The sequence below is a fragment of the Telmatherina bonti genome, assembly GCF_933228915.1.
Source record: "Telmatherina bonti genome assembly, chromosome: 1".
In the NCBI taxonomy this organism is placed as follows: Eukaryota; Metazoa; Chordata; class Actinopteri; order Atheriniformes; family Telmatherinidae; genus Telmatherina; species Telmatherina bonti.
The window spans coordinates 28,914,683-28,928,152 of record NC_136619.1 but is presented as its reverse complement, the minus strand read 5'-3'; the positions used below and the strand labels follow the sequence as shown (position 1 = coordinate 28,928,152).

Genomic DNA, 13,470 nt, shown 5'->3' with positions numbered 1-13,470 from the left:
TCATCACAACACATTTCCCCTCCTTATCTTCCCATGTCATGAGGTAACAGACTTGAGACCATTCAGAGTTCATAGAAATCATTGGATTGTCACTTGGAAAGACAAAGAGGTATTGGTGAACACTTGAATAGACACTAGAGAGAAAAAGTCCTAAATTCAAGTGAATGCTAGTACTTGCTGAGATAATAAAGAGACCGCATTTGGCCAATGTTGAAAGAGGTGGGTCGTTGTGGAAGCTGTCCATAAGATGATCCATAAGATGATGAGTGCGGGATAACTAGACAGCATGTGGTCTAGTAGCGGGCCGTTCTCGCATGAACAGCTTGTGGTACCTGCAACACCTAACAGTCTGGTGTTTGTGCAATTTGTTGGATGATGATGCAGAAGAGTTCCAGCTCAGAGTGGAAACAGTCTGACTTTGTGCAATGGTCTCACACTTGAAATCCACTTTGCTGGATGTGATGAAGCTGCAGGCGAAGAGACTGTATGCTGCTTATGATTCTCCTCTGGTGGCCAATCAAACAGACCCCAATGCGTTTGATGTCGCTGGAAAGAAGAAAAGTTTTGAGTGAGTTTTAGTAAGATCAGCAGAAAAAGCTGCTTTTTAAGACAAATGTGCAATAAAGTTGTACATGTCAGTTCAAACTGGAAAGAGGTAACAGCAAAAAATGACAACATAATAATACATAATGTTAAAGTAGAACTCAATATTGTACATATTAATAATGCTCAAAATAGTGTATTAACCTGCAAGAGTTCAGCCTGGTTTATAAAAAACTTTGGGGTGGTGTGTAAGATGTAAGTCGAAACAGAATTAAGTAATTTACAAACCATTTAAAATCTTTTTCATTCAGATTGGTGCACAACATTAATTATTCAAACTGCACAGTTTGTTATGAAAAAGCCTTGCTTATGTCAGCTTATGGATGAGATTGTGCATGCTAATGCCTGGCCACTATCTGCAAATTGCAATAGCTCTATTTTCATTGTTAGAAAGTCACGAAAAGAAACTTTAGAAGTTGATCACCTGTCAACTTAAATCTTACAGCAAGAACAAATAAAAAACTTTGGGTCAAGTGTGGTTAAAAAAAAGAAGTGTCCTTGCTTCAATCTGAAATAAACTTATGACAATTATGTCAAAATGAAACTACATATTTCCAAAAACAAGCAGTTTATGTAGTTAAAGGGAATGCTGGGAATTGGATTGTAGAAAACGGCAGAAATTGGCAGTAAAGGAGTTAAATAAGGAAAGGAAAGATAATGTCACGATAGGCAGAACAAACCATAACAACCATACATTATTCAAACATAACTTACAGTGCAGGAAAAATGTGTATCATGCCAAATTTCTCTTTCCTTTTGATGTTACTTATTTTCCTTTTAGTGTGCTTCTGAATTCTGAAGCAGCACTCTGTATAATTTTGCTGCACTTACTCTATACTCATGGTCGAAATAGAATCCAATGTTGTGTATCCTGCTGCAAGGAAGTTGTTCTTATACTGACTCATTTTGATGGAATCAAGCCAGTCACCAATAGAGATGAAAAGAGGATAGTCGGGCATTTCATCTGGGGAGTCAGAGAAACTGAGAAGACAAACAGAGGTTTTTAACTCATACAGGAGTTTATAAGTAAACATCTATTGAGCCTGCATTGTCTAAAAGTTACCTTAGAGCATCATTGATCTGAGTCAGCAGACTCGCGGGACTGATTATGAGTTTATCAAGGAATGACAGCACATCGTTGAAGTGTGGGCGCTGGTTCGACTCTTTCTGCCAGCAGTGTAGCATCAGCTGGTGCAGGGTGACAGGGCAGCCGATTGGTGCTGGTAGACGGTAGCCTTCTTCAATTGATAAAATGACCTGAGATGAAGATCAGCAAACATAGTTCTGAATTTCAAACTGAGTAAATTGTGATCCAGTTTTAATATACATCCTCCTTATAAAGAACAAAATGAAACTTTGCACATTGTACTTATATATATTGTAGGCATATCCATCTATCACACCTAAACTCTTATTGCATATAATGTGATTGGCAGCTTACATCTTGATTGGACATTTCCCAGTAGGGCCTCTCGCCATATGACATCACTTCCCACATGACGATGCCATAGCTCCACACATCACTAGCTGATGAAAACTTTCCGTAAGCGATAGCTTCAGGTGCAGTCCAGCGAATTGGTATCTTTCCTCCCTGACACAAAGCAGTTACACAGAATGAGTTTGATATTTACTCACTGTTTAACTGGTTACAGCATCCAGATGCAAACTTACTGTAGCCGTGTAGGCTGCTTCAGAGTCATCTTCAAGGACTCGAGACATGCTGAAATCTGATATCTTACACACCAAATTCTCATCTACTAGTATGTTGCGAGCAGCCAGGTCTCTGTGAATGTAACCCATATCTGAAAGGAAGGTCATGCCGACTGCGATGCCGCGCAGCATGCCGACGAGCTGGAGCACTGTGAACTGACCATCTCGGGCCTGGAGAGGACAGAAAACAATGTAGGTGGCGGGATTTTAGGAAAAGAATGTCATAAACACGCATTCTCACCCGAAGGAAAGTATCCAGTGCTCCATTTTCCATGTACTCCACCACAATCATTACTGGTCTGCCTAAAGAAAAAGTAAAATAGACACTTTATTTGAAACATGTTCCAATATTTTTACCTCAAAAAGATTTTATTGATTTATTTTACCAAATGTTTTTAGCTTTGTGTTCTGTACTATGATGGGATATTCATCATTATTTGTTCCCCATTTTGTTGTGTTCTGTTAATTGTCCTTGATTTTTGTTGTTGTTTTATGTCCAATGCTACTGTGTTTTTGCATGTTAAAACCACAGCAGAAAGATGCATGTAAAGAGTAGACAGATGTACAAAGTACTTACTCTTGGTGACTACTCCCTCCAGTCTGATGATGTTAGAGTTGTTGAACTGTCCTATTATTGAGGCTTCACGCAAAAACTCCCGTTTCTGTTGTTCCATATAGCCACCTTTAAGTGTCTTTATTGCCACAGCAACATCCTTCCTTCCAGGTATACGCAAAGAACCACTACACACTTCTCCAAATTCACCTGCAATAAGACATAATGGATAATGCATGAATGTAAATGCTTTAAGTCTCCTGGACCATTTCAGTTCTGTAAACGGTTCTTCAATTATCACCACCGGGGAAGAAATTTTTAAAGGGTTTGTTGTTCAGAGGAACAGTGATGTGGTTTTGAAGGCTTGGAAACCAACATACATATTTCAGCTAAATGTTCATGTAAAATAACAACTGTATTTGAGACAGTTTGCTAGTTAAAACTTTATGGAGATAACAAAAGAGAGCGCTGTTCTTGAGCTGCCATGTTGAAGATATGTAATACATGCTTCCTCCACTAGATGGCGGTCAGGTCACGCAAGCGAAATAAATGAGCGACTCCATCATAAACACTTGGAGCCTAAAAGCATGTTACTGTCTGATCTACTCAATGAACCATCTAACATTGTTGTTTATAGCTTGCAACTCCAATGTAGCTTCTCTATAATATCATAAATTTCTTTAAAATGAGCTGCTAAGAGCAGCAATAAAAATAAAATAAAATGAGGACTTGATGGGGTTCAGCTCTCTTTTTAATGTTTTCTCAATATAAAATGAGATCATGTCTCTATCACAAGTGCCTGACAGCCAAGGGAATATTATCCAGGTTAAATAATGTCATGCGCAAAATAATCTATCAGCTGCTGGCATATGATCAGATCACACAGATTAATAATGCTCTTACCAAGACCAATCACCCTGTCAATGCATATGTATGAGGGGTCTATCTCTTTGGCAAATTCCTCCACAGCCTGAGTGGGGTCTTCATAGGTGTCTGGGTCCACGTAAGTCTTGATCCCAGAGAATGGGACTGGAAGACAAGAAGTATACAATAAAAATATTTAACATGATTTAGTCTAATGGGAATCTGTGACAATCCTAATAGACTTGATTGTAACAATATTTGGGTACATCAAAGAGTATATTCTTGCAATTTCTGCACAACTCATATGCTCAATAGATCATTTTTTCAGCATTTCACACAGATTTACATTTACATCAGCTTTAATAGCACCTGCTGTATATGTTCAGGGAGGCATTCAACACGTTAAAAGAACTGCACACATGGTTGGCTGATGCTGTTGGCCGCAAAACAATTATCTCATGTGCTAAATGGTATTTCAAATTATGAAATGGCCTCATATAAAAATGCAAATCATAACTGATTCATCTTACCAACAAATTATGGACCTTATGCAATAATATAATCCTATTTAGCGGGAAATGTAATCAGGTGAATTTGAGTGTTAAAGATCTGAGTGTTTAAAGTTAACTTGGTCTTAAAGTGAGTTGTTCATTCATGGGTTACTGGAGAATGGAAATAATTCTTTCATAAATTATTATTTTTATTTTTATTAACCTATACTATTTAATTGAAATAAAACATGACAATCAATAATTATTAAAATGCATACAAACTGTGTCTTTCCTGCAGTACCCTCTGTATTTTTCAGAAATCTAGAAAAATTACCAATCATTATCCTTTTTATAAACAGATTTTTCACAGTTCTCCTGCATAAATATCTCCTCCTCCTCCTAATTACAACACGCTTCATACAGCCTTCAGTTTGAGCTTCATAAAGCTTAATATAACCACGGATTGTTAATATAGACTTGTTACTTGCATTGATCCCTAAAGATTTTTCATTTTAAATTTCTTAAACATGTTTCATGCATTTCTGTTTTCTTCAACTTTTTAATTGTAAATTTGACTCTACTTCTCAATCTTAACAGTTTAAAAAGCTTCCCTATGCAATTTCTATTTAATATATTCGGTTAAATCTTGAATCTTTAAAGAGTTTTCCACATTTAACTTCACTTCTTTGCTTTTTTTAAAAAAAAAAGCAAAAGTCAAATCCTTTGCTCCAAATACATATAAAAAGTATTTTTACATGATTTTTATAATTATTCAAACATTACTCTGCTACAAAATAAACACACTTGCACTGAAACATGAAACTGTCTATTTTTGTTGATCCTGTACAAAGGAAGTTAATTCTTGACCTAACTGTGTGAGTCTATAATTGGTGGAGTTTGTTGTAAATTTGCTCCTGCTATTCGTCATTAGATGAAAAACAATGTAAAGGAAAGAAAAATGCCCTAAAACAATATAAAAAGACACTGCAGGCTGTAAGACTTCAGGATCTTCCTATATGGCCGGGCATGCTGCTGCAGTGAGGACTGTGTATGACGACTGGCATAAATGATAACCGGAAAAAACTCACAGTACACCTGCAGCAGATGAGCTGGGGACTTGGTGTACTCTATAACTGTCGGTTCACATTGCAGAATGTTGGAAGTTTTGTTAGAGATAGCTTCCAGTTTTCAGACTGTATTCCAGCTCTGTCTCCAGGGTGTCTAAGCTCAGCTCTATAAAAAAAAAAAAAGTCTTTTCTAACAGTTTGTTAAAGCTGCTGCCATTGCCTGCCTAGTTGATGTTTCCTCAGTACACAACAGCAAAGAATAAACAAGAACACACTGGTGAAGGTGAGAAAGACAGCTAATCCAAATATTTCCACCCCGATGCAGTTTGTGCCACTTTAGAAATTCCTTTTTTTCCATCAGGATTTTACTTTAATAGAGTGGGTTACATTTCTAAGTTTGGCCATAATCACTGGAAAGTTAATAAATTTTTTTTTTTTAATGTATTGTTAATTACCGTACTTATGTAGCCATAGTGGCAGGTATGTCTATGCTTTTGTACGCAGTTTTGTTGGCACTTTGGTCAAATACAAAGTATGTTGTGAACATACTACATTTCCTACATGTCTACCCAAATGCATAATGAAGGATCAAGGCAGTCTGTTTAAAATACTGATCTGTTGTAATAAAAAATGGAAAGTTTGTAACTTGATGAATGAATCTTTGACAGTTTTCTTTTTCATAAAGATTCATCTTCTGTTAAAAAGAAAATAAAACAACAAGGAAAGCTCTTCTTCTGCTGAACAGAAGACTTAGTAGTTGTTTGTAATGGCAAGACTGCTGTCAGTCTCTATAATGTGGTGTTAAATAAAACTTAAGTCTTCCCAATATAAATCCGCAGGAAACCCCTGTTTGACCATTTATATCTTGAGAGGACAGTTCAGACAAAAAACAGAGCACAGATAGGTATGTCAACATTTCATAATACTGTTCTAAACAGTTATGCATTTTTTTTGGATCCATCACGTATCCTTTAATCAGGCCCGCACATGGTAGAAACAGCTCTCCTGGGAGGCCCGCTTGTGCTACTGCAGGCCTCAGATCGAATATACAAGAGCTCTCACCAAACTGTTATAATAACAGCATTTTGTTTCCTTAGACGTATACAACATCTCCTTGGGGAAATCAGTGACTCTCCTTATTTGTAATTGTAGCCTCACAGTTAGTGTCAAACACCAATATTTAACCTGAGGTGCAAATTTAGTCTGTCCAATAATGGGTAAGTGGTTAACTGTGAGAAAAATACGTAGGATGGATATACTGTGGATCTCTGTCATAATAGCAAAACATACAGAGAATAGTCTTTCAATGGATGTCAAAATTCTTAATTGAGCTGATGGTGCACAAAGTAGTAAAAAGACAGAAAAAAATTTAGAAGAGGATTGAGCTCAAGTTGAAAAGATGGCTAAATCTTGCATATCGCCTTAATTTGATCAAACTGTTGCAATGTTGGCAAGTAGGATGAAATCAGGCTGAATTGGTTTTTAAACTCTTATTAGAAAATATCAGTTTTGTATATTAGAGGATAAACAAAAGTCTTAATACAGAACTGTTTTTTTCTCAGATTGTTAAATAAGCAGCAGCAGATCCTACAATTATAATAGATTGACCTTATATTATGGGTAACTGGGTTTGTTTATGTACCATGTCATTAGGATGCTGCAAACACTTGCAAAATCATTTGTATGTGACTTGAGGCAACTTTCAGGATCTTAATGATTTTACATACCTACTTCAAGACTGGCCTTTAAAATAAGGCTATAGTCCAATTATTACTCAACTTAAAATAATAAATATATTTCCGTATCTACAAGTAAAGAAAAAAACTTTTAGTGAGTTATTGCAATAGCAAAATATAAATCACTGACTTGGTGACGGGCCTTCATATTATCTACTGCACCTGTTTGACGCCCCAGGCTTGTTTCTGAGCTAAGACTCAGAAACAAAACCAGCTTGTAAAAGACTCATATATACAGTAAAATGTTTTTATACAGTACCATGCCCACTGTGGAAGCGAGTCCTCTTCTCCTCTGACTTCATCCTGGCTTTAATGTACCCCTGACACCTGTCCAGGTGAGGCAGATTGCCAAAAGTGAAATGTGAATGTGAATTTGTTAATGCCGGCAGGAAACATTGAACAGATATTTAGGATAAAAGGCAAGGAAGTGAAGATTATGAAGACCTCAGATGAAACCAATTATTTTCAATTTTGTGAATTTTTAAAATTTAAATGAAACCAACACGGATCCAAAGAGAAATATATATTAAATATGTATTTTTCTCTCTCCTTCCCTCCCCTCTTTCCTTTCTTTTATTTTACAAATTCAGATACGACAAGTTGTTTTCTTTAAACCTGGGAATCTCAGCAAGGAAATGTACAGCATAGTAGCCATTCTTAATGATCTATGGACAACTTTAATAAATATGTTGGAATAGACAACAAACAAACAAAAAAACTTCTTATGCCTGTGTTAAGCTGCTATCACATAGGTCTTACGTAAAACCACTCACACAGATTTAGCTTGAGCTGGCGTGTACTGGTGTACTGGTTATATAGAAATGGACTACAAATAATTCAATCTAACCCTTCAGCATTGTTGATTCGCTGTAAAATCCAACCCACTGCTCCCTCATCTGACATGAGATATTTCCAGTTGATGCTTTCAAACTGTGAGATCAAAGATTATTATTCACAGTTTGGTGTAAATCTAGATAAACTACTGGACTTTCTGGCCATTTTTCATTGTTTATTAAAATGTCCCACTAATGCTAAAAACGCATGAACCAGAGGCGGACTGAAGACAAGCGCCTGGGCCAGCCTTTGGAGGTTAATGGAACGAAGCTAACTGGTGGTACATGCATTACAAGCTGAGTAATTAGGCAGAAAATTGGTTCAGCCATTTGGAAAATAAGAGTGTCTGCTTGGTGGCAAAAAAAAAAAGTCCATTAACAGACTTCTAGTTGTTGCGGTTCTCTGGAGAGTGTGAGCAAGAAATGCAATTGGGTGTGTCTGTGGGCATGTGGATGTGGCCTGACGTTGATAAGGCTGAATCAAAAAAACGGAGATTTCTCACCGTCCAGTGATGAGAAGGAAGAGTGTTAGGATGACCAGAAGGGAGAAACCGCCAACAGAAGCTGTGACGACGACTAGAACCTGGCCCTGATCAGCGATATCTGGATCTGAGGAATGTGAAAGGGAAGGAGGAACAAAAAATAAATATATGAGAACAGGCAAGTTGCTCAGGGGTACAGGGCTGCTGCATTTTATTTCATACTTTCATCAGACATGATCAGTTTTTATTCTCTTTAATCCTTCTGCATTTATGAACAAATGAGTCATTTAAAAAGCTACTTATAAAATTCTTGTTCTGTGTCTGGGCTGCAGAGTCTGGTGGCAATCAGCTGTCACCTCACAGCAATAGCTTCCCTGTGTGAATCAACATGTTCTACCTGTGACTGCATTGGCTGTTCTCCAGACACGCCAGCTTCATCCCACAGGCCAAGAACTGTTGTTAAGTTAGGGTTAGAGTTAGGCTTAGGCTTAGTTGGGGTTTAACTGGGGACTCTAAATAGTTCTTGGTGGTGAGTAATTAATTAGTACACAGATCTATTTATAGATAAATTTATAAGTAATTTGCACATCTCTGTCTGCCAATCTTATATTTTGTAGTGTTGTTTCATTATATTTTTATTTAAAGAAGCATGAAAAAGAGCCAACTTCTTCATTGTTAATGAGAAAATATTTGCATAAAGAATTTTGTGTGCCTGTGAAAAACTCCAAAGTGTCATTTCTTTTCTTTTTTGGAATTTATTTATAATTAATATGATCTAAATAGAAAACCAACCACCTAAGCAGACATTAATAAACACAGCATAGAAATAACTAATGTTCTGACAAATGTTACACTTTATCATGCGATTTCCTTGCTTCTGTAGAGTTCTGTAGAGAGAAAGTCATTTGAGATACATGTGTCCCAATCCCATCCAACTTTGCATAAGCTTAATGAACAATGTGAAAAGACATCAATTACTAGCTTGGACTGGTCTGCTAGCCTAAAAAGACATAATCCTGTTTAATATTTGCTACGTCTTTGTCTCTCTGACCCACTTAGTCACTGTCATCCCGTGCTGCTTGTCCTTAGCGATACATTCAGCCCACCAAAAAGCCATTTTGCCTGACTTCGACCTCCTCTTCCACATACATTAAATCAGTTTAAAAAATGTTGTCTTTCAGTTTTGGACCATTGCTATTCTTGAACCCCAATCTATGCTGCTTTTAAAGAAAATCTCAAAGTGGTTTCTGTCTTTAAGCTTATCTGACACTGACAGATCCCAGGTGTGTTAGTTACTATGGTATTCTTAAAATTAGCTTAAGTAAGATTTTTATGCTGCGATAAATTGGCGAGCTGTCCAGGGTGTACCCTGCCTTTTGCTGAAAGACTGCTGGGATAGGCTCCTGCTTCCTCGAGACCCTTCATTAGACTAAACGGTTTCAGAAAATGTATGAATGAATGAATGAAAGATTTTTATGTTCAGCCTTTACAGATCAGACCGAAGCCCATGCTGAGGATGTTTTTTACAACTAGAAGCATGAATCACAAGTTTGATCAATTTAATATTGTATTGATTCTGTGAATAACATTTAGGTGTTTGCTGATATCACAATGTCACTATATTCTTTCAGTTTGATTTCACTTTTGAGTTAGCAGTTGATATGAGGCAATAGTGCGTGCTGATTTAACTGAATCACCTATATTCATAAAAAAGCTGCTAAATATGTTTAAAAAAAATATATTTAAAAACTAAGCTCAATTAGACATTCAAATGAAAAAATGGAGTCTGTTCTGTCTGGTCTGTTTACTTAACAAAAAAAATAAATAAATTATCAGATAATGTAAAAAGAAAAAAAAAAAACCTTTAGTGGCATCCATTAACCAGGATTAAGGACTTTGCCTGTTCAGTCTTGGACAAAATATTTGTAGCTCTTAGTTACAACCAAGGCAGTTCAGCCGGACTTAATCAAAGCTGTGAACATTTAGATATCTGCATTTTCCCCATCAAAATAAAAGAAAATTGTTTTTAGATCAAAGCAAATGTTATTAATTCTACACGTTCTTTGTTTAGTGCATCATGCAAAGTATTACTGTGTTTATGTGTATTGGTACAAGTTTATAGATGTTGCAGTCTTAGATCTCCTCAAGTTTTTGTAAAAATTTAAACAGGAAAAAAATCAAGCTACATGAGTGAAAACTACAAAATTGTGTGTAAAATGCTGTTATGTGTGGGTGTGCATAGAGTGGGTTAATAGATTATGTCAGATGCACCAGTGTATAAAGTGTAAGACTATGAAGGTGGGAAGTTTCGTGTTCACCACTTAAAGTGTATTTTGCAGGCTGGAGACTGATTAGTACAACGGCAACAAGCACAACAGCATTATTACAAATTAATATAAATCAATGGCAAAATAATACCATAATACTCTAGGAGTTTGTTTTGCATTTGAATAACAACAGTGATTTAACATCGCTGTTATTTCTCCTATGTAAATGCAAACAGCCACATGCATGGTCATACCTTCAGCTGCAGTTGCAAACTCAAAGTTGTGGCTGTAGGCTGTGAAGCCAGCAGCATTGCGAGCTCGAACATGGAAGACATAAACGGTGGAGGGTCTGAGGCCTGTTACCACCACGCTGGGAGTTTTGGTCCGTGTTGATGAGTAGCTCAGCTGTTCTTGCTCCTGGACAATTAGAAACAGAAGAAAGGATAGACTAAAGTACATTTTAGCATGTCAGATACAAAAGGTTTTGCAGAAGGCTGTTATCACAGCAATGGTAGAATAATCCATTTTAATCCAATGATTATGAAAAGAAAAAATAGGAATTCATAGCTGCATGCTCTAAACTTATCTAATAATAATGTCTAATTGGAAACAACAAACAATGATATGTGAGTGAAATTAGCAATTAAAAATAAATCCTTTACCTTTTCATAGTATTTGACTTCATAGTCTACTATGTCTGATGCTGGCTGTTCCACTTCTGACCAGGAGAGGGCAATGCTGTTGTGAGAGGCCCAGTCTTTCCTGATGACACCCACAAAAGCAGGACCTGAAAGTTTAGTAAAAAATGGGCAGATATTCAGACAGCTGACATCATAAACATGTGAGAAGAAAATTGTTTGGAAAAACAATCCTGGTGTCAGGGATGTCCAGCTCCAGTCCTTGAGGGACCACAATGCTGCAGGTTTTCCATGCATCCCTGCTCCAACACAGCTGGTTCAAATTAATGAATCATTCTCCAGACCTTTATAGGCTGTTAGATCCATTTACTTTGAGTCTGGTGTGTTGAAGAAGAAATACATTGAAAATCTTGCAGGACAGTGGCCATTGTGGACCGACTTTGGACACCCCTGGTCTAGATTCTCAGTCATCCTGGCAATTGGACATCTTTGCTTGCCCCCACACTCCTAAAAAGACATTTTACCTCTCATGTGAAAAGCTTTTTTTTCAATTCTAACCGATTACTGGGAATCTTTATATATGATAACACTGATCATCCCTGCGGTGGACTGGCGAGCTGTCCAGAGTGTACCCTGCCTTTTGCCCAAAGACTGCTGGGATTGGCCCCAGCTTCCTGCGACCCTAATATATATATATATATTCATTCATTCATTCATTTTCCGAACCGCTTATTCCAATTCAGGGTCGCGGGGAAGCTGGAGCCTATCCCAGCTGGCTTTGGGCGACAGCCATATATATATATATATATATATATATATATATATATATATATATATATATATATATATATATATATATATATATATATATATATATATATATACATATATATATACATATATATGTGTGTATATATATATGTGTAGGAGAATTACTGCAGTAACATTTGTTTCACTGATCATCCAGTGTATCCAGTATACATCACTGTCACTTGACAGTTGTCAGCTTGCCGGCAATAAGTGAGATATTTTGGTCACAGGTTTTAACCTTGAAATCCTTGCAAAACCACCTCTTCATGCTGTTTCACACCCATTTGTGTAAAGGTTAAGAAAGCACCCGGAGAGATGGTGGGAAATATACAAGTGAAAAGGGTCAGTTGCTACCTTATGTAGCATTTTAGGTTACCACATGATGGATATTTTCTTGATAAGGTAAAATGGCATCACTCTGCACTGTGAACACACTCTTAATATTGACTGTTTAGCAAGTTTCAACACTGTTTCCTGTTCATTAACAGTTTTCCCCACCTTTATATTTCAGCAACAGCAACCCCCGCTCACCCAGCAAGGTCAAGTTCATTTTATTCACTACTTACTATATCACGCATAATATTTTGACAAAATAATTTCAGTTTCACAGGGGAGAAAATTAGGGCCAAGAAACAAGGTGCAGTGGCAAACTCCACAATAATGTACCATGCAACCTTTGAGAAACAATTTTGTTAACAAAACCTGGAGACTTACTGCAACTGCTCAGCCTATTTGTCATTACTGCTGTATTTGAGTGAATGGCTTACTCAAGGCTGCTATACACATCAGAAAATCACCAAGCAGAGATTCAAATATTGGCTGTCAATTATTTATAAAGCAGCTACTTGAGCAGAATATGACTTTGCAAATGAGTAGATCTTGAGGTTCTGCTGTTGAGCACACTGTTTGGAAGATCATCACTTGAATACAAATTTAGGGCCAGACAAAATTTCTTAAACTGACCTCACGCTCAGAGGAGCAGATCACCTACTCCATACAGAAAGCCACCAGTTGGATGGAGCCTTTAAAGAAGGTGGCATGTCACTACATTAAGTCAAACACACTGGGGTTTAAACCCAACTCTCAGAACTTGTCAAGATTTTCTCGGCCCAGACGAAGCGCTTCACAGTCCAGCAGCTCAAACACCCAGAGAAGTGCAGAGAAAAATGGTGTGCACAGAAAGGAAGAATTAAATGCTGACTTTAGCAAAAACTCACTCTTAGGATGACAAATATATGTAAATCTAGGGTTTGTCAAACTTTTACATTTGTGTGCAGAAGTTCAGACATCTGACACAAAACTCAAAGTGTTTTGTCAGTAGCCACACCATGTCATAATATCTCAATTAAACCACAACGCTTGACAGCTCTGACGTGTTTTTAACAAGGTAATTTCACAAATTACCAAAACAAGCTG

General features: G+C 37.0%; 1 protein-coding gene across 1 annotated transcript in view; it reads right to left on the bottom strand.

The window, feature by feature from the left end:
- Positions 1-431: 431 nt before the first annotated feature.
- LOC306759510 (ephrin type-A receptor 6-like) overlaps positions 432-13,470 on the bottom strand; it is a gene marked incomplete at both ends in the record, with an annotated part of 67,214 nt that continues 54,175 nt past the window's right edge. Inside the window, 12 exons of the mRNA XM_079245179.1 lie at positions 432-546; positions 1,435-1,584; positions 1,667-1,860; positions 2,045-2,194; positions 2,275-2,484; positions 2,555-2,616; positions 2,891-3,076; positions 3,770-3,895; positions 7,284-7,351; positions 8,361-8,466; positions 10,861-11,023; positions 11,269-11,393. Coding sequence (XP_079101305.1) covers positions 432-546; positions 1,435-1,584; positions 1,667-1,860; positions 2,045-2,194; positions 2,275-2,484; positions 2,555-2,616; positions 2,891-3,076; positions 3,770-3,895; positions 7,284-7,351; positions 8,361-8,466; positions 10,861-11,023; positions 11,269-11,393 — 1,655 coding nt within the window. The remainder of the gene's footprint in view (positions 547-1,434; positions 1,585-1,666; positions 1,861-2,044; positions 2,195-2,274; positions 2,485-2,554; positions 2,617-2,890; positions 3,077-3,769; positions 3,896-7,283; positions 7,352-8,360; positions 8,467-10,860; positions 11,024-11,268; positions 11,394-13,470) is intronic.